Below are 23827 nucleotides of genomic sequence, written 5' to 3'. Positions count from 1 at the left end.
ATGTAAGGGTGAACACTACTCAGAGGCCTGAGGCTGAAGAAGGCTGAATGTAAGGGTGAACACTACTCAGAGGCCTGAGGCTGAAGAAGGCTGAATGTAAGGGTGAACACTACTCAGAGGCCTGAGGCTGAAGAAGGCTGAATGTAAGGGTGAACACTACTCAGAGGCCTGAGGCTGAAGAAGGCTGAATGTAAGGGTGAACACTACTCAGAGGCCTGAGGCTGAAGAAGACAGAATGTAAGGGTGAACACTACTCAGAGGCCTGAGGCTGAAGAAGACAGAATGTAAGGGTGAACACTACTCAGAGGCCTGAGGCTGAAGAAGGCTGAATGTAAGGGTGAACACTACTCAGAGGCCTGAGGCTGAAGAAGGCTGAATGTAAGGGTGAACACTACTCAGAGGCCTGAGGCTGAAGAAGGCTGAATGTAAGGGTGAACACTACTCAGAGGCCTGAGGCTGAAGAAGGCTGAATGTAAGGGTGAACACTACTCAGAGGCCTGAGGCTGAAGAAGGCTGAATGTAAGGGTGAACACTACTCAGAGGCCTGAGGCTGAAGAAGGCTGAATGTAAGGGTGAACACTACTCAGAGGCCTGAGGCTGAAGAAGGCTGAATGTAAGGGTGAACACTACTCAGAGGCCTGAGGCTGAAGAAGGCTGAATGTAAGGGTGAACACTACTCAGAGGCCTGAGGCTGAAGAAGGCTGAATGTAAGGGTGAACACTACTCAGAGGCCTGAGGCTGAAGAAGGCTGAATGTAAGGGTGAACACTACTCAGAGGCCTGAGGCTGAAGAAGGCTGAATGTAAGGGTGAACACTACTCAGAGGCCTGAGGCTGAAGAAGGACAGAATGTAAGGGTGAACACTACTCAGAGGCCTGAGGCTGAAGAAGGCTGAATGTAAGGGTGAACACTACTCAGAGGCCTGAGGCTGAAGAAGGCTGAATGTAAGGGTGAACACTACTCAGAGGCCTGAGGCTGAAGAAGGCTGAATGTAAGGGTGAACACTACTCAGAGGCCTGAGGCTGAAGAAGGCTGAATGTAAGGGTGAACACTACTCAGAGGCCTGAGGCTGAAGAAGGCTGAATGTAAGGGTGAACACTACTCAGAGGCCTGAGGCTGAAGAAGGCTGAATGTAAGGGTGAACACTACTCAGAGGCCTGAGGCTGAAGAAGGCTGAATGTAAGGGTGAACACTACTCAGAGGCCTCAGGCCTGAAGAAGGCTGAATGTAAGGGTGAACACTACTCAGAGGCCTGAGGCTGAAGAAGGCTGAATGTAAGGGTGAACACTACTCAGAGGCCTGAGGCTGAAGAAGGCTGAATGTAAGGGTGAACACTACTCAGAGGCCTGAGGCTGAAGAAGGCTGAATGTAAGGGTGAACACTACTCAGAGGCCTGAGGCTGAAGAAGGCTGAATGTAAGGGTGAACACTACTCAGAGGCCTGAGGCTGAAGAAGGCTGAATGTAAGGGTGAACACTACTCAGAGGCCTGAGGCTGAAGAAGGCTGAATGTAAGGGTGAACACTACTCAGAGGCCTGAGGCTGAAGAAGGCTGAATGTAAGGGTGAACACTACTCAGAGGCCTGAGGCTGAAGAAGGCTGAATGTAAGGGTGAACACTACTCAGAGGCCTGAGGCTGAAGAAGACAGAATGTAAGGGTGAACACTACTCAGAGGCCTGAGGCTGAAGAAGGCTGAATGTAAGGGTGAACACTACTCAGAGGCCTGAGGCTGAAGAAGGCTGAATGTAAGGGTGAACACTACTCAGAGGCCTGAGGCTGAAGAAGGCTGAATGTAAGGGTGAACACTACTCAGAGGCCTGAGGCTGAAGAAGGCTGAATGTAAGGGTGAACACTACTCAGAGGCCTGAGGCTGAAGAAGGCTGAATGTAAGGGTGAACACTACTCAGAGGCCTGAGGCTGAAGAAGGCTGAATGTAAGGGTGAACACTACTCAGAGGCCTGAGGCTGAAGAAGGCTGAATGTAAGGGTGAACACTACTCAGAGGCCTGAGGCTGAAGAAGGCTGAATGTAAGGGTGAACACTACTCAGAGGCCTGAGGCTGAAGAAGGCTGAATGTAAGGGTGAACACTACTCAGAGGCCTGAGGCTGAAGAAGGCTGAATGTAAGGGTGAACACTACTCAGAGGCCTGAGGCTGAAGAAGGCTGAATGTAAGGGTGAACACTACTCAGAGGCCTGAGGCTGAAGAAGGCTGAATGTAAGGGTGAACACTACTCAGAGGCCTGAGGCTGAAGAAGGCTGAATGTAAGGGTGAACACTACTCAGAGGCCTGAGGCTGAAGAAGGCTGACAGGGTTCTGGTGCCCAGGAGGTCTCTGATGCTGGTGATGATGTGTCACTAGGCATAAATACAACAGAACAGAGAAGCTCCTGTTAAAAGGAAATTAGGTGATTCCTTTTAAAGGGATAGTTCACCCACAACTACCAAAGTACTCATTGCTATGCCTTCCTAAACCTAGTAGGAAGTCTGCGGACAAGGTATGACAGCAATCCATGCATTGGTTTGGGTTTTACTGGCACCATTTCCAAATGCAAACATTTACGCAATTGAGGCCCACATTTCATCAGACCAATATTAAACTCTATGAAAGCATTAATTCCAGGATTTTCTTGACAGTGAGAAACAGAATTAAATGGTGAACGGTAGAGCTTGGTATTGAACCCTGGTCTCTGGTGGGGAACTGTATATGTGCAGGTCTTATCACTGGACCATGGCTCTGCACACACATTATTTAAAAATAATCAGACAGTATCTCCAATTGATTGCGAAGCGAAACAGATTCACCTGCAGATGATTTGAACATGATTAATTAAAAATTATAATATCTATAGACTTGGCATTTGCACCAGACATTTTGAAATGTTTGCACTTGGAAGCAGTGCCAGCTACTGCCAGGGAAATTAAACAAAACTTGATTTCTGTCTTACCTTCTACATAAAATTCTTACAGGGTAAGGAAGACAAAGCATAATATTAAAGTTTGAGTGAAGTACCCCTTTAAATCCTGCTGCCCCTAGAACTCAACTTCTCTACCTCCCTGCCGGAGGGTGTTGTTCTGCTCTGCTGTCGCCTCAGGGAGTTTAGTTACGAGGTAACGCAGAGACTTCTTGTTAGTCTTGCCAGAGGAAGGATGGGTTCATTCTCTAGAGTCTGGTTCCCCTAGTCCACAGCTTCCAGAATGTTCTCTGTTGTCAACCTAATGGTAATCCTGGCACCCACAACCAAATTTGCAAATGCTGTCAAGAAAAACGACCATACCAGGACCTAAATTCACACCCAGGTATCCTTTGATTAAGAGTCAGATGAGGGCTAAAAAGGCTCTTAACTGCTTAAAAATGAAAAGAAAACTGTCTTTCAGCCAAGTAACATTGGTTTAAAGAGAGAAATTCTGATGTTTTGGGTGTGTATGATACACTGTTTTCACAACCACTCTCTCTCCATTACATAAACATATTAGTCATTTAGCAGACACTCTTTTCCAGAGTGAATTACAGTAGAGTGCATATAAGTAGTCATGTGAAAAGTGACCCCCCCCCCCCCCCCCCCCCCCCCCCCCCCATCAAAATAAACAGAAATAGAACTGTATAGTGTGGGAAGAATGTACACCCCTAACTTAAATAGAAGGTTTTGCCTCTTTTGGCTGAAATAACGTAATGTAACCATTTACTGTAACTGTCAATCAGTCTCTTAAATTGAATAGGAGGATTTTTTAACCCACTCTTCCTCACAGTACTGCATCAAATGTGTCATATTCAAGGGCTTCCTTGCATGCATGGACCACCCCACCAGCATTTCGATAGCATTGACATCTGGCCATTACATAACTCTCCATTTCTTCTGCTTTAACCAGGCCATGAGGCAGCAAAGCAGCCCCAAACCATAACGCCACCTCATCCATGCTTTACGGTTGGTATGAGGGTATACAAATCAAAGGCAATGTTTTGTTTTCACCACATTGGCAGTACGGCCAAACAACTACACCATTTACTCATCCCTCCAGAGCACATTATTCCAGTAGTTTTGGTCTTTACCCAGGTGAAAACGTCAGTTATGTCTAAATATTATTTTGAGAGTAGAGGAATCTTTCGTGTTGGCCAAGTTTGTGCAGTCTCTTTCTGACAGTTGACTCATGCACTTCAACATTAATTCTGGCAAGAGAGGCCTGTACATCCTTTGACATTACTTGGAGTTCTTAGAGACTTCTGTGAGCATAGCATTTACATTGCTGGGTGAAAGTAATTTTTCACATGACTGTCCATTGTCATACCTTTTCATATTGGCCCCTGTGGGAAGCCATCATACAAGTGTGACTTTGGTAAGTTAATTACTTACATTAGTTTCACTCCAATTACAGTGTTCTATGTTCCATTGCTGTCACAGCTGAAATGGGCTAGCAAGGTGTAAAGATCAACAGTTTTTGTTGTGAGGAAGTCAATTGTCTATTACCAAACTCCTCAAGGAAAAGGATGTTGCCAGCATCGACATGAACAACAAACAATGTGATCCCAAGAAGAAACTAACAGTACAGCTGTCATGGCACAGCAGGGATTTTGAAAAGAGGCCAATAGTAAACTAACAGAGCTGCTGTGTCTGGTTCCTTAGGTACACTTGTCACAGCCGGCATTTGACAAACAGGAGAGATGGCCTGACCATAAAGGAAGAAAGCAGAGCTCCCCAGAGTTAGACACATTCAATATCTCTCTCTTTCTCTGTCTCATTGTGTCTTGCGGTCTCTAATTTCTCTCCCTTTTCATCTTTTTCCTCAGTTCATTTAAAAGGCTTCTTCAACACGCTCCATCTCTTTGTCCAACTGCCATGTTAATAGAGTCCAATTATCACTGATCATTCCCTCTAAGCATCAGTTGCAGAGAGGCAGCAAGGGATTGGAGGATTCACTCAATGACCATGGAATGTCTCTCTGTGTCAATTATGCCTTTTTATTTGTTTTCCGCAAGCTCTTTAAAAAAATGGATTGTTTCCTAACTTATTAACTTAAGATCATGTCTAAAAACCCTGGTTCTTTGAAGGAGGGACCAAGGTATGACTCTCAATGCACACAACCTGAACACAAATTAAATAAATCCTTTCAAAGCTTATAGGGTCTTGAATCGACGTGGAAGCTCCACCTTACTTTGTTGTGTTGTTCTTTCAGGAAACCAGAGTTATGGACATTCTCTGAAGTTCCCCTTTCAGTCACTTCAGGACAGTGTATATGGGTCCCGCCAAGTCAGCCAAGCGGAGCACTGAACGTGATGGCCTAAGGCAGCCTACCTAAAGGAAGTGTTTGGACACAGCAACGGTCCCCCAGGGCAATGTGGGATATTCAGGAAATATATCCACCCAGTCCTGCCCCAGCCACTATGCAGCGGGCTGGGAGTCATAATATCAAGCAAATTATATCTCACGAATGTGTGTGGTGACGAAGCAGTAGAGATATACCCCAAAGTCAATGCTTTCACAGTACCAAAGACGCACTACACCCCAAGTGTGCATGGCTAGTCAACTCCAGTGTTCATGACCCAATGAGAGAGTTGCTGCTTTGACAGTGCCTTACCCAATGATGGTTCTGGCAAAGTAAATCAACAGCTGGTTTAGTGAAGCATCAGGCACATGACAGGCAACCCATACAAAATGGAGAGATGAAATACCTTGAGGGCTAGACTAATATAGGACACAGACATTACCTGGTGTAAAAGCAGGTGAGCGAAGTTCTAGCGCTGATTTTTTAAACTGGCCTAAGCCCCTGGGCATACTCCATCTATTTCCGCATGACATGCAGAAATAGCAACAATGTCAACCGTAATTGTGAAAGATTACCCAGTCTACTTAAGGAGGAGCTCTGGTAAGAACATACAAATGTCCACAACGAAGCTCACTATCAGCACCAGGATTTGTATGACATATTCAAGTGCATTTTGCCCCCACGCACAGTATAAAGGAAGTTTCAAGCCGTAAATAATTCTACAAGGATCACAGTTGGAATGAAGTTGGTTAGCCATTTGAACGTCTTGCCAAAAGAAAGCTTCTTCTCTCATCAAGGAATGAAAGTCAGCACATAGAGTTTACTAAATATCATTGGATCTTTGATTGGAACCAGGTTCTGTGGGCAGCTGGACAGCTGCTAACAAAGAATCCCAGCCTCCAAAGAATACCTGCTCCATGGAATCAATCCGCACATTTAGCCTAGCGGAAGGCAAATGTACCCAGGTAGCTAGCTATCAGCTCATCCATAAAAATTTGGAAAAGAGTGTGACAAAGTTTAGCTGAATCTGAAACCGGTAACAGGAAATAGTGTTAACGGTGAGGAACGGTCAGTGGTTCTCCAGAAAAGATCAAAGAACCCTGACACTCATCAGGGGAATCCCCCACTTCGTTTACAGAAGAATTTGCGGGCCGGGAGGACTTTCATCCAATTTGTCATCCAAAAACCCACCAGAACCTTACAATAAGAAGTATTTGTCAAACCTGCCTCGGGTTCTTCCTCATCTTGCTGACATAGCTAAGACATGCCTGACCATTCTTCAATACCATGCCTGTCACACCTTAGTGGAACAAAGCCAAACTAGGGGACAGCTGAGGCATTCATGTCATACTTCAATGCAGGAACATAACCTGCCTTTCAAGGGTAACTGGGCGAAAACAAGTAACAGCAAAATGTAGGTCAAGGAAAACTTGACTGTTACTGCTTCCCACAACAACGCCCGGCGGAATATACCAAGTGGACAGTTAAGCTGATGCTGAAAGACAGGTGGTGAAATTCCAAGAATAGTCCAAGATTTTGAAAACTGAGAGATTTTATAATCACTAGTGTTAAAGAGTGGAATATCAATGTGGATAGAGCTGTGATTCACCACCTAAAAGGCGGGACTTCCAGCTTGAATGAAGCCCTTATTGGGCTTGAAAGGTATGACAGAATTTTGAGTTCAGGTTGGAAAACATGGAAAACACGTACCCCATATCTGTTGTAGTTAAGTGACAAAACCAAAAGGTAACATCACTTACAGGAATGGATACTCAATCTGAATAAAAAATGAATGATTAAAATAGTATTATAATGCAGATTGAGAGGATAAACATTTCTCTAACTAAATTTACATGCACATTTTGTGAGGCTATTGCTTGGAACATAGCCCTTTAAAAAAAGCAACACCGTAAAAAAGAGGCGGATATCATAATCCAATCTGGATCTTGCAATGATTTTTTTCAACTAAAAATGAATAAATAAAGTTGTTCTTATGTCCGTGACAATCAGTTCTTAATCAGATGCAATTGGGCCACATAAAACTGGATAGATGTTAAAATGTACAGTCATCCATCTCCTCAGGCACTTTATGCAATATATCATCACCATTGCACTTCTTCATAATGAAATCTTTAATAATTAATTTCTGAAGCTTATCACATCAAAATCTCATCAGACTCATCCTCAATATCATCTTACTCAATGAGCATAATGATTGAATAATTTGATCAGAGATGCTTACTTGATCTCAAGGGAAGTGGTTACAATGTGACGGGTATGAAAAACTGGTCTTTTGCAAATGCTGACCTAATCTAAGTCCAACTGATCTGAGATACAATCGATAACTCATGATGAAAAAGATGAATATGGTAACTTGTGACAGTGCATTGCAACACATCAAAGACCAGAAGCAGATCTTCAAAGCAAACACATTTTCTACTGATCAGGAGCTTGTAGGTCCAGCAGATAACAAAAGCATGGAGAGAAGGAGCTAGACTGAAAAGGAGCGATATGCAGGGCCTAAAAGCCTCCTGGGGAAACACCTAGCTGAGAGCCACACCACTCTTCAAAGGGGACAGAAATTGCTCTCTCAATCTCTGTCTCTCTCTGAGGAGTGCAGTGAGGACAAGAGAGGAGTAAAACTCTATGAGTGGAACAGGAGAGTGTCGGCTGGCTAGGGCTTTCAAAGACATATTAAAAAGAAAAGAGCTTAAAACACTCTCAGCTCTTAAAATTGTCCATCCGGTGTGAGAAGAAAAAAAAAAGGTTATTTTGAGAGAAAATCTAAGATAGTTTTAAGCCTTAGGTAACAAAGATGCACACATACATTATTTACATAAAACAAGATTTTTATGATGACAAATTAATATGTTATATAACAGATAAGAAATTATAGATTAAATATCAAAATATCCCTATTGCCCAGATTTAATTCTCTCTTCTCTTGGTCTCTTTCCCCTCTATTTCTCTGTGTATTTCCCCTACACCTCTTTGTCTCTTTCCCCACTCGCTGTGTTTCCTCGCTCACTGTCTCAGTCTCTCCCCCTCTATCTCAGTGTCTCTTCCCCCTCGCTCTCTTTCCTTTTCCCCTCTCTCTGTCTCTTCCCCCTCGCTCTCTTTCCTTTCCCCCTCTCTCTGTCTCTTTCCCCTCTGTCTCTTTCCCCTCTGTCTCTTTCCCCTCTGTCACTTTCCCCTTTGTCACTTTCCCCTCTGTCTCTTTCCCCTCTCTCTGTCTCTTTCCCCTCTCTCTGTCTCTTTCCCCTCTCTCTGTCTCTTTCCCCTCTGTCTCTTTCCCCTCTGTCTCTTTCCCCTCTGTCTCTTTCCCCTCTGTCTCTTTCCCCTCTGTCACTTTCCCCTCTGTCACTTTCCCCTCTGTCACTTTCCCCTCTCTCTGTATCTTTCCGCTCTCGCTCTTGTGAGATTCGACACAGTGTCCAGGAAAATCATAATTTAATCAGAACTAAATCAATTGGGGCAGTAAGCAGAGTACAATGGCAGGGCACACTCCAATACTGAAAATGAATTGACAATGCTGAAGAGACTATTGGCAACTGCTGTAATATCCATCATCAGACAACGCAGCAGGTTTACGGGTAAGAGAGTTTAACTCAGTGAGAGATTTCAGAGTGAAACCCTATGTTGGAGTAGCACATAAAACTTAGGTAAATACAGAACAACCGTTAACTATGTTGTCCAATAACTATAGTTTCTAATTAGCATCATTCTTCCCATCCCCATATTTTTCAAATCCTCTCCCCACATGTACCTTTGAACAACAAGTCTGTGCCGATAGCTAAACACAACATGCCGTGCCAGTCACTCTCTTGTTATAAGGGAGAAGAATTACATCCAAAATAATTAAAGATAAATGACTAGATTCCAACCTGAGATGGATCATAGTACAAACCATGTTTGAAGAAATTAACAAACATATTACAAAAAGGGATTCTGTTTGTTGCCAAAGCTCTCGAACAGCCACTGTGGGCATGGTGGGTGATCTAGAGAGTGTATTACTGCCTGGCTGACTCTGGTAGACTCGAGAATAGGCTGCTAGAGCATTAAATTAAATATGAAGAGAAATTAATTGCGAAATAGGTGCATTTTTACTTTGAAGTGAGGTCAAATACACTACAAATCTCAGGACACAGATTCTTTTATACAATTTTGAGAGCTACAGTAGTAGCAGCTGTTGTTTTTTTTCTTGTCTTTGGGGGTCATTCTCGAAACGTGGTGGTCACTGCAAAATGTATACAATTGAATTGTTATTTAATAAGAAAACAAATAAGTCCTTTATAATGCAAAAAAAATACTATTTATATATTGTACAAACCTCTGGGGGCCTAACAAATTAGCTTCAATGTCATGATGACTTGTTTGGCTTTATTTTGAAAGCTAGATAAAATCACATAAGATTACATGAACAAAATTATGTAATATAGAAAGTGACTAGAGAAAGTCTACACACAGTATTGCACAATCTTTATATTTTTTGTCATACATTTTTTTGTTGTCTAAAAACTAATTTGAATGGATTTTTGTTCTTACCTGGATCTAAGTAACAGAGTTGACCCCAGAATTATTAGACTTGAAGCATTTTGGGCAGACAATTGCTGACTGACAAAAACACATTTGCTTTTATGGCAAGATATATCTATTCTTTTTGTCAAAATTACTTAAGTTCAGTAAACATGCTGGGGAACTATTGATTGGCAGAAATGTTCAAACCTTGCGTCTGATTGTCATGAAAATGCTAATCAGGTCAGAGGCTTGGCCTTACAATTTGTGTGATAGTCTTTCTGAAGAAGATTAGATTCAAGTTTTAAAAGTGCATAGAACACATAAGATTTGTCTCACATTTCTCTGTGGAAGAATTATGTAACTTTTTGTAATAAAGACACATCAAAATGGATTTCCAAGAGGTATTAAGTGGTCCTGACATAAATCCACTACCAAAATCAGTGACAATGATTTATCTATCACTCATGCAATTTATTTCATTAAGCCCATTTTACATTAGCATGGGTCACAAAGTGCTTATACAGATAAGGAGCATAAAATCCCAAAGAGTTAGCAATGACAAGAAATTGAAGCACACTACAGTAGCTAGGATAAACACTCCAGCAGACTCAGAACCAAGGAAGAAACCTACAGTAGGGAGGAACCAGACTCTGAGCGGGGGCCAGTCCTCCTCTGGCTTTGCAGGGTGGAGATTTCCAGAGTACACAACCTTTAAAGGCCACCTCCTTCTTCTACATATTTATATGTTCAGATATCCAGCAAGTCAATAAATACAGGTGCGTTGTGGGCAGAGTCTTTAGTTCAGATCAGCAGCACAACCAGTTGGACTTGGACAACCACGTGGGTTTCAAAGCTGCTTTACATTATTGACTCCCAACAAAATTTGCAGAGCTAGAGCAATTTTCTACTTCCCCATGTAAGATTAATTTGTGGATGCAAGTATTTCCAGCATGTTAAAAATGTTCTATGTCTAATTCTTCTTTCTTTTATTATCATTATTATTTTACTCCCTTTTCCTTAATTTCAGGGCATCCAATCTGTAATGATTGCCTTGATCCATAGCAGCACATTCTAGCTGTGGGGTTCTGTTTTGTTCTGTTTAGTTTGGGCTTTTTGTTCCTGAACATTGCCTGTCCTTTTTGTTCTAATTGCTTTCTCCTGTTTGTAATTTACCCTATTTAGTCTGCCCTGTTCTGTTCAGCCCTGGTTGAGTTATTATGTTGCCTGCCTGATGGTTTTTCTTAGATGGTTTTTTTTGCCTGTATTAAATTGTCATTGTCCTATACCTCTGCGTGTGGCATCCTGTCCCAAAACCATTACACTAGCAGACTTTAAACGATGTTGAAATATGTATCTTCCTAATCACATTTAATGTCATTCTAGTTCTTACCATGCTGCTAGCTCAACCAGGAAGTAATTTACCTTTGGGAAAGTAGATAAAGGACCAAATTGCCAAAATCATAAAATATCTCTTTAAACAACATGTTTAACTTACAACATCATACATTTTTAGGTTACCGTGCAATTTGTCTAAATCCAAAGCATCACTTGGTCTAAGTAAATTTAAATGAGAGGAAATAGCCTGTCAGCAAAACAAGCACACGACTTTAGTACCATGTGTTTAAATGATGGAGGACAGGACTTCTGGCATCCATTTCAGAAAATACAAATGTAGCTAAAATGCTTAATTCATTTTCAAAATATTTTATTGGTTTCCAAAATTGTTTTTATTGTTGATGGCAGAATTACTAAAGTATTAGGATTTTAAATATGAGACAGTCTATTATATTTTAAATGTAACCAAAAAATTGGAAAATTAAGTTATTTTCCTAAATGTCACGCAGTAATGCCACCTATTCAAGAGCAACCCTTGTACACAAAGGCCCTCTGGTAACTTACTACTTGGAAGTCCTCAGGTCTGCATTCTGTCCCCCGGAAGTGACAAGCCAGCAGCATGTCCTTTATGTCATGTCCAGTGCGGTCGTAGAACTCACGCATGTTGAATGGGCGAGGCTTGAAGTTGTGGAAGTCAGCTTTAATTTTCAGAGCCTCAAGAACATTATCCTCCACTAGATGAATGTCGCGGATCTCATACCTATGGGTAGAGGGCCAGGGAAAGGGAAGTCACATTTTTGGTTACATACTGTATATTAGCCTAGTTACAAATATTTTACTTCAACATATTTATAGAGAATTAGCTAAATCTTCCATTTTCTATTCCTCTTACTATAAAAAAATAAACCTAAGCTTTTTAGACAAGTGTGAAGAGTTAATGGACACTGCTTAACAACTAAAACTTTTTTTAAATTACCAAGGTCTCGTCATGATCTTAAATCATGATCATAAGTAAATTCTAAAACTTTTTTCAAAGGACCAAGCTATAGTAATCTGTGACTAGTTTGATTATGAACTACACTCTACTCAGAGTGGTGTTATTGAATGTACCTACGTGTTGTCAGTCCATCTACACACAGAATTGCTGTTTGTGAGTCACAGAGTGGGAAGGGAGAGTCAGCCCACTCACTGCACACAACCTAATCAGTGGGAGATCTTTTAATAGAGCCTCGGAGAGGCTGGCTAAATCTGATCATGATGTTTGCCTGCTGCCCTGCTTGAATAGATAGCAGCACAACGCCTGCCCGCATCCCGCCTACCTGAACGTTTCATACCGACTTGTTTTACAACATGCTGTGCTATCATTAAACCCATCCAAACTTCATAGGGTTTTTAAAGAATGAGCATAACATCCACTCTTTCATGTAGATGTTACTCAGTCATCGTTTCTTTAATGGGGTGAGTACCCCGGAACAATTGGCAGTCTAAACGAACACACGACCATGCCCATAAAATGTGTGCTGCATGAAACTGGCCTCTCTGTAAATCGACCAGGGGACACAGGGCCATATCATTCTGAGTAATGTACATTCCTTAGAGCGCTTGACTCATCGAACTGAAAGCCATTAATACATGGAATCGCCCACCTCCTCTTGCAGTTCTCTCATATTTGGTTCATAACTTAATTAGGCCAATGAGGTGAGAGCATGGCCCAGTACCTCGGACAGTACCAATATGATCTAATTTAGATATTTCTCTGGCTGGTGCTAAGTGCCATCTCAGGCAAAGCCGACCGTTGATTAAAGGAGGACTTAATTGAGTTGAGGCCTTCGTTCCCCAATGTTGTTGCAGTGGATAAAGCTGCCAAGTGTGCATTTATGAGATAAAATCACAAACGCAAACAGGACTGATGGAATCAGACCGAGGCGACATTTCTTCCCCAGTATAGACTGCATTTTAATATCACGGCATGAGACATTTCCCCAGACCAGCTACATCAACAGTGGTGAGAGAGGCGCTCAATTGGATTTCACGCCACAAGCATTTTCATTTCTGGTGAGGGCTTAACAAATTAAGGAATAACTACATGGCCTCTTTACCTTGAGAGAGGGTAAAAGACTTAAGTGAATAAGCACCGACTCTAATTCGCCAAGTCAAGTGGTTTTAAAGTTGTGGGAGTGGGGAAGAAAACCTGATATTTCCTTCAGTTAAGCAGTCATTCTCAGTGACTAATTTAATTTAAAAAATGAAATTCCTAAATTCTCCCTATTGGGAACTTATAAGATTGCCTTTTTATCTCATTTCCTAAAATGTTTTTATTTCTAGAAAACAATGGGTTCAACTTAGCAATCTCCATTTAGGTGTCTATGTGATTATGGAGGGTTGGATTACCATTTCAAAAAGATATCCTTCAGTTCATGTGATATTAAATGGAAATGTTGATAATAAGAAAAAAGATTTGCTCTGAGATGTACAGTTTTCATTCATAAAGCTTCTTTCACAAATAAATACAATTTCCATCTCTCATGAACTAGAACCCTACCAAATGGTACACTGTATAATATCACACCATCTCTCATGAAACAGAACCCTACCAAATGGTACACTGTATAATATCACACCATCTCTCATGAAATAGAACCCTACCAAATGGTACACTGTATAATATCACACCATCACTCATGAACTAGAACCCTACCAAATGGTACACTGTATAATATCACACCATCACTCATGAACTAGAACCCTACCAAATGGTACACTGTATAATATCACACCATCACTCATGAAATAGAACCCTACCAAATGGTACACTGTATAATATCACACCATCACTCATGAAATAGAACCCTACCAAATGGTACACTGTATAATATCACACCATCACTCATGAAACAGAACCCTACCAAATGGTACACTGTATAATATCACACCATCACTCGTGAAATAGAACCCTACCAAATGGTACACTGTATAATATCACACCATCACTCATGAAATAGAACCCTACCAAATGGTACACTGTATAATATCACACCATCACTCATGAAATAGAACCCTACCAAATGGTACACTGTACAATATCACACCATCACTCATGAAATAGAACCCTACCAAATGGTACACTGTATAATATCACACCATCACTCATGAAACAGAACCCTACCAAATGGTACACTGTATAATATCACACCATCTCTCATGAAATAGAACCCTACCAAATGGTACACTGTATAATATCACACCATCACTCATGGAATTGTCATAAATGATGAAACCGGGACTATGCCCCCAAATGAAAACCACACTGCCAAACACACTTGTGTGTGCTGGGTACTTTTGATTTTCTCTTTCATATCCTAAATTCTGTCAGTTCTTGTGTTTATCCCATTTCTTATCTTTTCTCTCATCCTGTGAGCCACTAATCTCTTCACTACCTCTCGTTTTTACAGACTGTTGTAGTTTCTCTAAGTCCCCTGACAGATCATCCTCTCACTGTCATTCCCTGTGTGTGAGTACATTGGCGTACGCTCTCTTTATCCCTACCTCAGATGTGTGTGCCTAAAATACAGTGTGTTGCCTCACTACTAGTGGGGGCATATAATCAAACACAGAAGGATGCAGAATCTAACAAGACTGCTGTGATTGCCTGACGGGTCCCTCACTTATTAGAAAGACCATGTCTAATTGCTCAATGCAGTTTTGTACAAATCAAACCTCTTTCCCTTTAAGATAAGTAATTGTACATAGTCTGTAAATCCTTGTGAAAACTGAATCCAAAGGGTTTTGTGGAAAGCAAGGACTAAAATGAATTTATGATATTATTCGACCCTTGTATACTAACTGGCTGAGACCTTTTACCACGGTTGTGACATCACATATTTTTTGACTGCTTAGTTCTGTTGTTAACTGGTTCATAAGAGCAATAAGGCATCTCAGTGGTTTGTGATATATTGCCTGTGTCCAGGCAATCTGTGATGCGTAGTGTCTAATTAAAGCTCTAAGCCTTGATATGTTGGCCATATACCACGCCGCCTCTGCCTTATCCCTTACATATACGACTTGTATGACAAAAGCCGGGATTCTTAATTACAGTGGCGTCATACATCCCAGCGCAACTGAAAGAAGTGCACGCCTTGAAAACAAAGCACATGTCTGCTCTAGTTCCACAAGTTTCATCACACTATCCCAGCTGCTTTGATGTCAGTTGCAGAATATTTGGGTCTGACCAAAAAAAGACGGTTCTTCAGGTCGGAAAGCCCTGGTCCGTAACCACACCCCCTAAATTATACACTACCGGAAATATTGTTAAATGTCACCTGGAGTCTCCAAAACACATTCATCAAAAATATGGTTTCACTTTGGTTAATTCTAATCAGAACACATATAAAGTAATTCCAAGTTAGAAAGCATGGAGTTGTGAGGGAGTCTGGCAGCAGGTAAAACCATCCTTATTGAACTGAGGCTGCCTTTTCTCAGGGCTCTTGTGCTGGCAAAGCGCTCTCGTCTCATCCATCCAAGGAGACTATTCTGGACATTCTCTCTAAGCAGGCCCGGCATGACTCACCAATAGTGTCAGAGTGAAAAAGTACTTCCTGGGGAGGTATGAGGCACAACACGGTTACAAACAATAGAGCACCTAGCAAGATTCAGCATTCTTGCTGAATACTTGGTTCAGCCTCAAAACCTATTGTAAGGTTTTTTATGTCTAACAACAAAGACCTGTAAATCAGCTAAAAAACATGTGCCTTCACTAGACTACTGTTGAATGACACCTGTGCTATATGCTGAGAGGTAATGTCACATCTATACACTACACACTGTCGTCTTAGGTGCACATGCTAAATTAGTGGGGAAACAGAAACCCTTAGAGTAAAGGCTGATTTAAGATTAACTTAATTAATCTCCGACAGGTGACTCAACTAGTGGCTCTTATTCAAATATTTGGCTTAATCTAAAACGGCAACTTTTGGCCAGAGTAACCAGGTGCATTTTTTTTTTTAACATAGTGCAATTAATAAGGAATTGAGACCCATGCAAAACACATTTCGTCAGTTGTTCAGCGCACCTCTGGTTGAGCAGCGCGAGAAGCTCCCCTGCGTGATACAGGTCATTGCGCGTCACGCGACTGAATCGGAACGAGTTGAGGTTGCAGAACGTGACCGCGGGGAACACCATTGCCGGTGTCGAGATTTCATCCAGTTGGGTGACATGCTGATACTCCAGGTAGAAGTGTATTCGGTCCACGCACACAAACAGTAAGAAAGTCAATGAGCCCAGGAAGAACACGACCCATAGACAGCGCTTGATCCAACCTCGCTCGTAGGGGAAGATGTGCGAAATGCCGTGCAGCGTTGAGTTGTGTGCAAAATCCTCAATCGTGGGTGGCTGGTTGCAGTCCATTTCTTCAGAATCTACTTTAAGGTCCATTATGATTACAGTCTGGGTTAATAGCTATGCAGAATCAAGAGAGACATTTCAATTGATGCGGTTGAGAAAGGCAATTAAATGACTTACACTATGTTATATTTATTCAACCACCTCTCCAAGCTGATAAAAAAAAACGCGTAAGGAAATAATGCAGTCACCCATATTTCGATAGTTCATTCTATAAAATACATAGATATCTGTTTATATTAAAACCATACCATACACCTGTGGCATCTCCAATACACCCTGTCATCAGCAAGTAAAAGCTATTTCACCACTAGCCACCGGAACGTGCGGAAAACCAGCGAAAGGTTATCATCGTTGAAAATGTGGGATGCAAAAACGAACCAGTGTTTCCCTCCTCGAAGTCAGGCGCGCATAAATTCTCAGAAAGAGTCTTAAATAAAACTACTAATTCAAGACACTACTATGAGTCATCAAAATGTTGATATTTTCCGTAAGAAAATGCCACTTCAGTGTACGACACTGATCAATTTCAAAAACGTGAGAGGCAATACAGCTGTGAAAAATAAGGACCACGTTCTGTCATTCCAGCGTCGGCCGCATATGTATTGTTACTGACAAAGGAGAAATGCACGTTCGTGAATTCAAGACGAGTGAGTGAAACTTGTCTCGTCCGTGTTGACTGTCCAGCTCCAGCTCCCGGTTGAAGAATAGTTCGTATCCGTCGTTACGTTGCATCAGTCTGTTGGCAGAACGGCGGTTCTATCCGCAGGGGAGAGGTCCGAGCCTGAAGATGCTCCTCCGGACTTGGGGCTTCGTGGCTGGATTGGTTGTTCGTGACGCGTGAGCGTTTTTTATTCAAGCATGTGTGTACAGCACTAGTCTAGGAGAGGACCTGTCCTGCACACTGAGAGACAGACTGTGGCAGGTATTTCATAAGTAGTAAACTCAAAACGCAGCAAAACGCTCTATTTTAATTTAAATCTTTCTCTTCCTCTCTATGAGTGGTTCATTTGTGACCCCCCACACATCTATATTTTATGGGAAAGAAATACATTATGTGGTGGTTAAGAGCCCGTATACATTTAAAAAATGGTTTTGACTGATAGTTTACAAGCAAGTATATATATATATATATATATATATATATATATATATACTTGCTTGTAAGTATATATATATATATATATATAGTCACCAAACCTGGCCTTGTAGACTAACATGGTCAACAATAGGTGTTTAACAACAGTTGTTCAGCAAAAGGTGTTCAGTAATCGGTGTTCATCCTACTGTAGCAGCGCTGTAGATTTTGCTACACCCAAATTATGTGTAGGCTAGTTATATACCGACTGTGCTAGGCCTACTGCAGGTGATGACCCAGAACCTTTTAATAACACCAACCTAGACAATAGACAAAGATAAACTGACTGGAAAAAGCACACTATCATGTTAAATATATTAATCTAAAGTGTTAACGTAAAAACACATCGGCTTATCTAAATGTGTAATATTTAAGTTTTAAACACCCACGTTTAAGATATCAACGTATCACATGGTTTATGGTTGCAGTGAATATATGCAGGAGAGGATTAATTACATATATTCATCAATAAACCAAGACACATTTATTCCCCAGCGGGATATTGGCATGACAAATGAATCTAGTTATGTAACATGGGAGGCAGTCAGTATTTCAGGCCCAACTTATGTAACAACATATTTATTATGTGTCATTGTCAATATGCATTCCGCCTTTTGAATTCACCAGGGATGTTGAATGAGCATTTTTCAGACTCTTTAAATAAATGTAGGCCTATTTCACTTGATGCATGTTCAGATCGAAGGAGACTTCATCAACTGTATCTCTGAGATAGCATGATAATAGCTAGACTTGTGAGTTTTCAAATAAATAAAATACAGATAAACTATTTCTGTATTCAAAGATGTCTTAGGTTAGGATCGACATTGCCTTAGAACATGGATTCCAAACCTAGAGGCCTTCTGAGCTTTCAGGAGGGCCCTGAGCCTTAAATACAGTGGGGAGTATTTGACAAGTATTTGATACATTGCACTGACTACAATTGACATTCAGCTCCCTCCAAAGATTTTCTATTGGGTTCAGGTCTGGAAACTGGCTAGGCCACTCCAGGACCTTGAGATGCTTCTTACGGAGCCACTCCTAATTTTGCCCTGGCTGTGTGTTTCAGGTCGTTGTCATGCTGGAAGACCCAGCCAAGACACATCTTCAATGCTCTTACTGAGGGAAGGAGGTTGTTGGCCAAGATCTTGCGATACATGGCCTCATCCATCCTCCCCTCAATACGGTGCATTCGTCCTGTCCCCTTTGCAGAAAAGCATCCCCAAAGAATGATGTTTCCACCTTCATGCTTCACGGTTGGGATGGTGTACTTGGGGTTGTACTCATCCTTCTTCTTCCTCTAAACACGGCGAGTGGAGTTTAGACCAAAAATATCTATTTTTGTCTCATCAGACCACATGACCTTCTCCCATTCCTCCTCTGGATCATCCAGATGGTCATTGGCAAACTTCAGACTGGCCTGGACATGCACTGGCTTGCGTGCGCTGCAGGATTTTAATCCATGACAGCATAATGTGTTACTAATGGTTTTCTTTGAGACTGTGGTCCCAGCTCTCTTCAGGTCATTGACCAGGTACTGCCGTGTAGTTCTGGGCTGATCCCTCACCTTCCTCATGATCATTGATGCCCCACGAGGTGAGATCTTGCATGGAGCTCCAGACCGAGGGAGATTGACCGTCATCTTGAACTTCTTCCATTTTCTAATAATTGCGCCAACAGTTGTTGCCTTCTCACCAAGCTGCTTGCCTATTGTCCTGTAGCCCATCCCAGCCTTGTGCAGGTCCACAATTTTATCCCTGATGTCCTTACACCGCTCTCTGGTCTTTGCCATTATGGAGAGGTCGGAGTCTGTTTGATTGTGTGGACAGGTATCTTTTATACAGGTAACAAGTTCAAACAGGTGCAGTTAATACAGGTAATGAGTAGAGAACAGGAGGGCTTCTTAAAGAAAAACTAACAGGTCTGAGAGAGCCGGATTTCTTACTGGTTGGTAGGTGATCAAATGCTTATGTCGCAATAAAATGCTAATTAATTATTTAAAAATCATAAAATGTGATTTTCTGGATTTTTGTTTTAGATTCTGTCACTCACAGTTGAAGTGTACCTATGATAAAAATGACAGACCTCTACATGCTTTGTAAGTAGGAAAACCTGCAAAATCGGCAGTGTATCAAATATTTGTTCTCCCCACTGTATATATGAACAATATGGAGACAGATATTTAAAAAACAATAGTAACACAGTTTTGCATACCCTTGGAGAATTGGTAATATATTAAAGAAAACATGAGTGAGCAAGCAAAACTATTGTCTTTAAATTTCTTATGGGATTCACATTCATATTTTGTAAAATATTTGTCTATGAGGCCCCACATTCCTGCAGGTGGTGTAGCTGCCCATTCGTCTTGGCAAAATGCCTCCAGGTCATGCAAAGTCTTTGGTCGTTTTGCATGAACCACACATTTGAGATCTCCCTAGAGTGTCTGGATGATATTAAGGTCAGGAAACTGGCCACTCACCTTTTTCTGCTGTAACCACTGGAGGGTCAACTTGGCCTTGTGCTTAGGGTCATTGTCGTGCTGGAAAGTCCAAGAGTGTCCCATGCGCAGCTTTCGTGCAGGAGAATGCAAATTGTCTGCCAGTATTTTCTGATAACATGCTGCATTCATCTTGCCATCAATTCTCACAAGATTCCCTGTGCCTTTAGAACTCAACCCCCCCCCCCCCCCCCCCCCCCCCCCCCCCCCCCCCCCCCCCCCAAACATCAGTGAGCCACCACCATGCTTCACAGTGGGGATGGTATTCTCTTCACTGTAGGCCTTGTTGACCCCTCTCCAAACATAGCACTTATGGTAATGACCATAAAGCTCTATGTTGGTCTTGTCACTCCAAATTACAGTGAGCCAGAAGCTGTGAGGTGTGTCAAGCTGTTGTCGGGCATATTGTAACCGTGCTTTCTTGTGACAACTGACCCAGTTGTCTAACCGTCACAATTTGGCCCTTGTCACTCAGATCCTTATGCTTGACCATTTTTCCTGCTTCTAACACATCAACTTTGAGGACAGAATGTTCACTTGCTGCCTAATACATCCCACCCACTGACATGTGCCATGATAACAAGAATATCAATGTTATTCACTTGACCTTTTGAGTTTTGAGTGAGGAACAGAAGCGTTCAATTTGCAGTTGTCTCTTAATTCTAAGCCTTCTATTCCTCACTCAAAACCTTCCTTTCCAACCTTTTTGCAAAGTAAAGAAAAAGGTGCAGTGGTCTCTTAATTTTTTCCAGAGCTGTATATATACAGTACCAGTTAAACGTTTGGACACACCTACACATTCAAGAGTATTTCTTTAGCTTTACTGTTTTCTATATTGTAGAATAATATAAAGACATCAAAACTATTAAATAACATATGGAATCCATGTAGTAACCACAAAAATGTTAAACAGATCAATATACAGCTTTGCACATTTTGCATTCCCACAGCCAGGTTCATGAGGTAGTCACCTGGAATGCTTCTAAATTTTTAATGTATTTTCGTTTGTTTTAACACTTTTTTGGCCTATTTCAGGGAGTGTAATTACATTAATTATTTTAATTATTATTAAATGATGTCCTGTTATAAAAACCTCACTTGCAATGCAAACTTTAAGCAGATGTATCCCAAGTTTGCTCATTCCTTGTTTGAGTTAGCCCTAATAAAGCAAAATCAGTTTGCATTCTAATATACTCACATTATAGCTTATTTGTAATGCTCAAATTTACAATAATTTGGAATAATTAATTACAATAATAACTGGAACAACTTTTATAGTGTAACAGGTGCTGTAAATCTAAATAATCTGTTTAGTGTAGTTAGCTTGTTAATGTACAGTTAGGTCAGGAAATAACTGGACACTAACACAAGTTTTGTTATTCTGAATGTTTACCAAAATATATTCAAGTTACAGTTAAATAGTGGACAGGTGTGTGCAATTCCTTTGTTATTTCTTCATCAGTTAAGCAGGTAAAAGGTCAGGAGTTGATTCTAGGTGTGGCATTTGCATTTGGAAGCTGTTGCTGTGAACCCACAACATGCAGTCAAAGGAGCTCTCAATGCAAGTGAAACAGGCCATCCTTAGGCTGAATTAAAAAATCATCACAAAATAGGAGGAACATTAGGAGTGAACAAAGAGAAAAAAAGAACGCACTGGTAAACTCAAGGAAGAAAACAGTGGTGGATGATCGTATGATCTGTTCCATGGTAAAGAAAAACACTTCCACAACATCAAGCCAAGTGAAGAACACTCTCCAGGAGGTAGGCATATCATTATCCAAGTCTACCATAAAGAGAAGACTTCATGATAACAAAATACAGAGGGTTCACCACAAGGTGCAAACCATTCATAAGCCTCAAGAATATAAAGGCCAGAGTAGAGCTTGCCAAAAAACATCTAAAAAGATCTGAAACAGCATTCTTTGGACAGATGAAACTGTCCCCACCTGTACCAGAACGATGGGAAGAAAAAAGTATGGATAAGGCTTGGAACGGCTCATGATCTGAAGCATACCACATCATCTGAAACATGGAGGGAGTGTCATGGCATGGGCATGCATGGCGTCCAATGGCACTGGGTCACTAGTGTTTATTGATGTGACAGAAGACAGAAGCAGCCAGATGAATTCAGATGTGTAAGGATATATTGTCTGCTCATATTCAGCCAAATTCAGCTAAGTTGATTGGACAGTGCTTCACTTTACAGATGGACAATGACCCAAAACATACTGCGAAAGCAACCCAGGAGTTTTATAAGGCAAAAAATTTGAATTTTCTGCAATGGCCAAGTCAATCACCTGATCTCAACCCGATCAAGCATGCATTTCACTTGCTGAAGACAAAACATAAGGCAGACAGACCCTTGAACAAACAACAACTGAAGACTGCTGCAGTAAAGGCCTGGCAAAGCATCACAAAGGAGTAAACCCAGTGTTTGGTGATGTCCATGCGTTCCAAACTTCATGCATTGCCTGTAAAGGATTTTCAACAAAGTATTAAAAATGTACATCTTTATTTATGATGGTGTTAATTTGTCCAATTACATTTGAGCCCCTGAAATAAGGGGGCTGTCTATGAAAATGGTCACAATTCCCAAACGTTTCATACAATATTTTGGTTCAACCTCTTGAATTGAAGCTGAAAGTCTGCACTTCAATTGATTCTCTGTTGTTTCATTTCAAATCCATTGTGGTGGTGTGAAGAGCCCAAATTATGAAAATTGCGTCAGTGTCCAAATATTCCCAGACCTAACTGTAAATGTGAAAACACGTATTAAACCAATGCTAAAAACTCTGCAGTAAAGCATGCTCAAACAGATATTGTAATATAAACCACAATTAAAAAAACATTGACAGTCACCATTTCACAAGTCATTTTGCATCACTGTTTAACCAACTTAAACTAATGGGACAAGCTCCTGAAATAGAAATTCTTTAGAAAACTCCAATGCACTTTTGCTTGCTCATACAATCACTAAAACACAATCATGTAACACAGGACGTTGTTTTCAATTGTCTGGACAATGAAGTAGCAAAATCAAATGGGAGGTGTCTGAAGTTGGTCTTTTGTATCAAACTACTGTAATTGTCAGTTCCTGGCTGGGGGCATTTAGGCATCTCTAAGCCCCTGGGGGCCACAGTCATGGCCTGACCACAGAGGGGCCTCTAGGCATCGCTGTGCTGCTGTTCTTGATTGATCCCCAATTAGAGGCAAAGCTGCCTTGTTTAACTTGGAGCTATTTGTGCCCACTCTTCTTTACAGTAGTGCTGTCATGTTTGAGGGGTTTCTTGCATGCATGGCCCACTTCAAGTCCCCCCAGCATTTCAATAGAATAGAGGTTGATGATTTAACTCGGCCATTCCATAACCCTCCATCCATCTTACTTTGGTCCCTTGAGACATTCTGTTGTAGCTTTCTTGGTGTGATTTGGATCAATGGCCCTCATTCATGAAATATGCGTATCAATTTTGAGAGCTGTTATTCATTAATATTATCTTTGTCGTATCCTTATGATCAAACTCATGTCTGGTCGGAGACTGTGTAAACCAAAGTCACAAAATAAGATCATGCATGATTCGCAGTAAGACCGTCATTATCACAAAAAACAGCAATCATAACAGCCTCAGTAACAACAACCACAATGATAATCATAGGTCATCTAAAATAAGATGACGAGGAATATAACACA

The 23827-nt window shown here is 41.3% G+C and overlaps 1 protein-coding gene across 1 annotated transcript in view; it reads right to left on the bottom strand.

Moving 5' to 3' along the window:
• Positions 1 to 17359, bottom strand: part of LOC105026318 (acid-sensing ion channel 1) — a 63404-nt gene extending 46045 nt beyond the window's left edge. The window contains exons 1-2 of the mRNA XM_010897695.3: positions 16179 to 17359; positions 11675 to 11870 (exon numbers count right to left, since the gene is read on the bottom strand). Of these exons, the coding sequence (XP_010895997.1) occupies positions 11675 to 11870; positions 16179 to 16540 (558 nt within the window). The 5' untranslated portion in view covers positions 16541 to 17359. The remainder of the gene's footprint in view (positions 1 to 11674; positions 11871 to 16178) is intronic.
• Between the last annotated feature and the right edge of the window lie 6468 nt (positions 17360 to 23827).

Source organism: Esox lucius, chromosome 12 (assembly GCF_011004845.1).
Source record: "Esox lucius isolate fEsoLuc1 chromosome 12, fEsoLuc1.pri, whole genome shotgun sequence".
NCBI lineage: Eukaryota > Metazoa > Chordata > Actinopteri > Esociformes > Esocidae > Esox > Esox lucius.
This window is presented reverse-complemented; position numbering and strand designations above follow the sequence as displayed.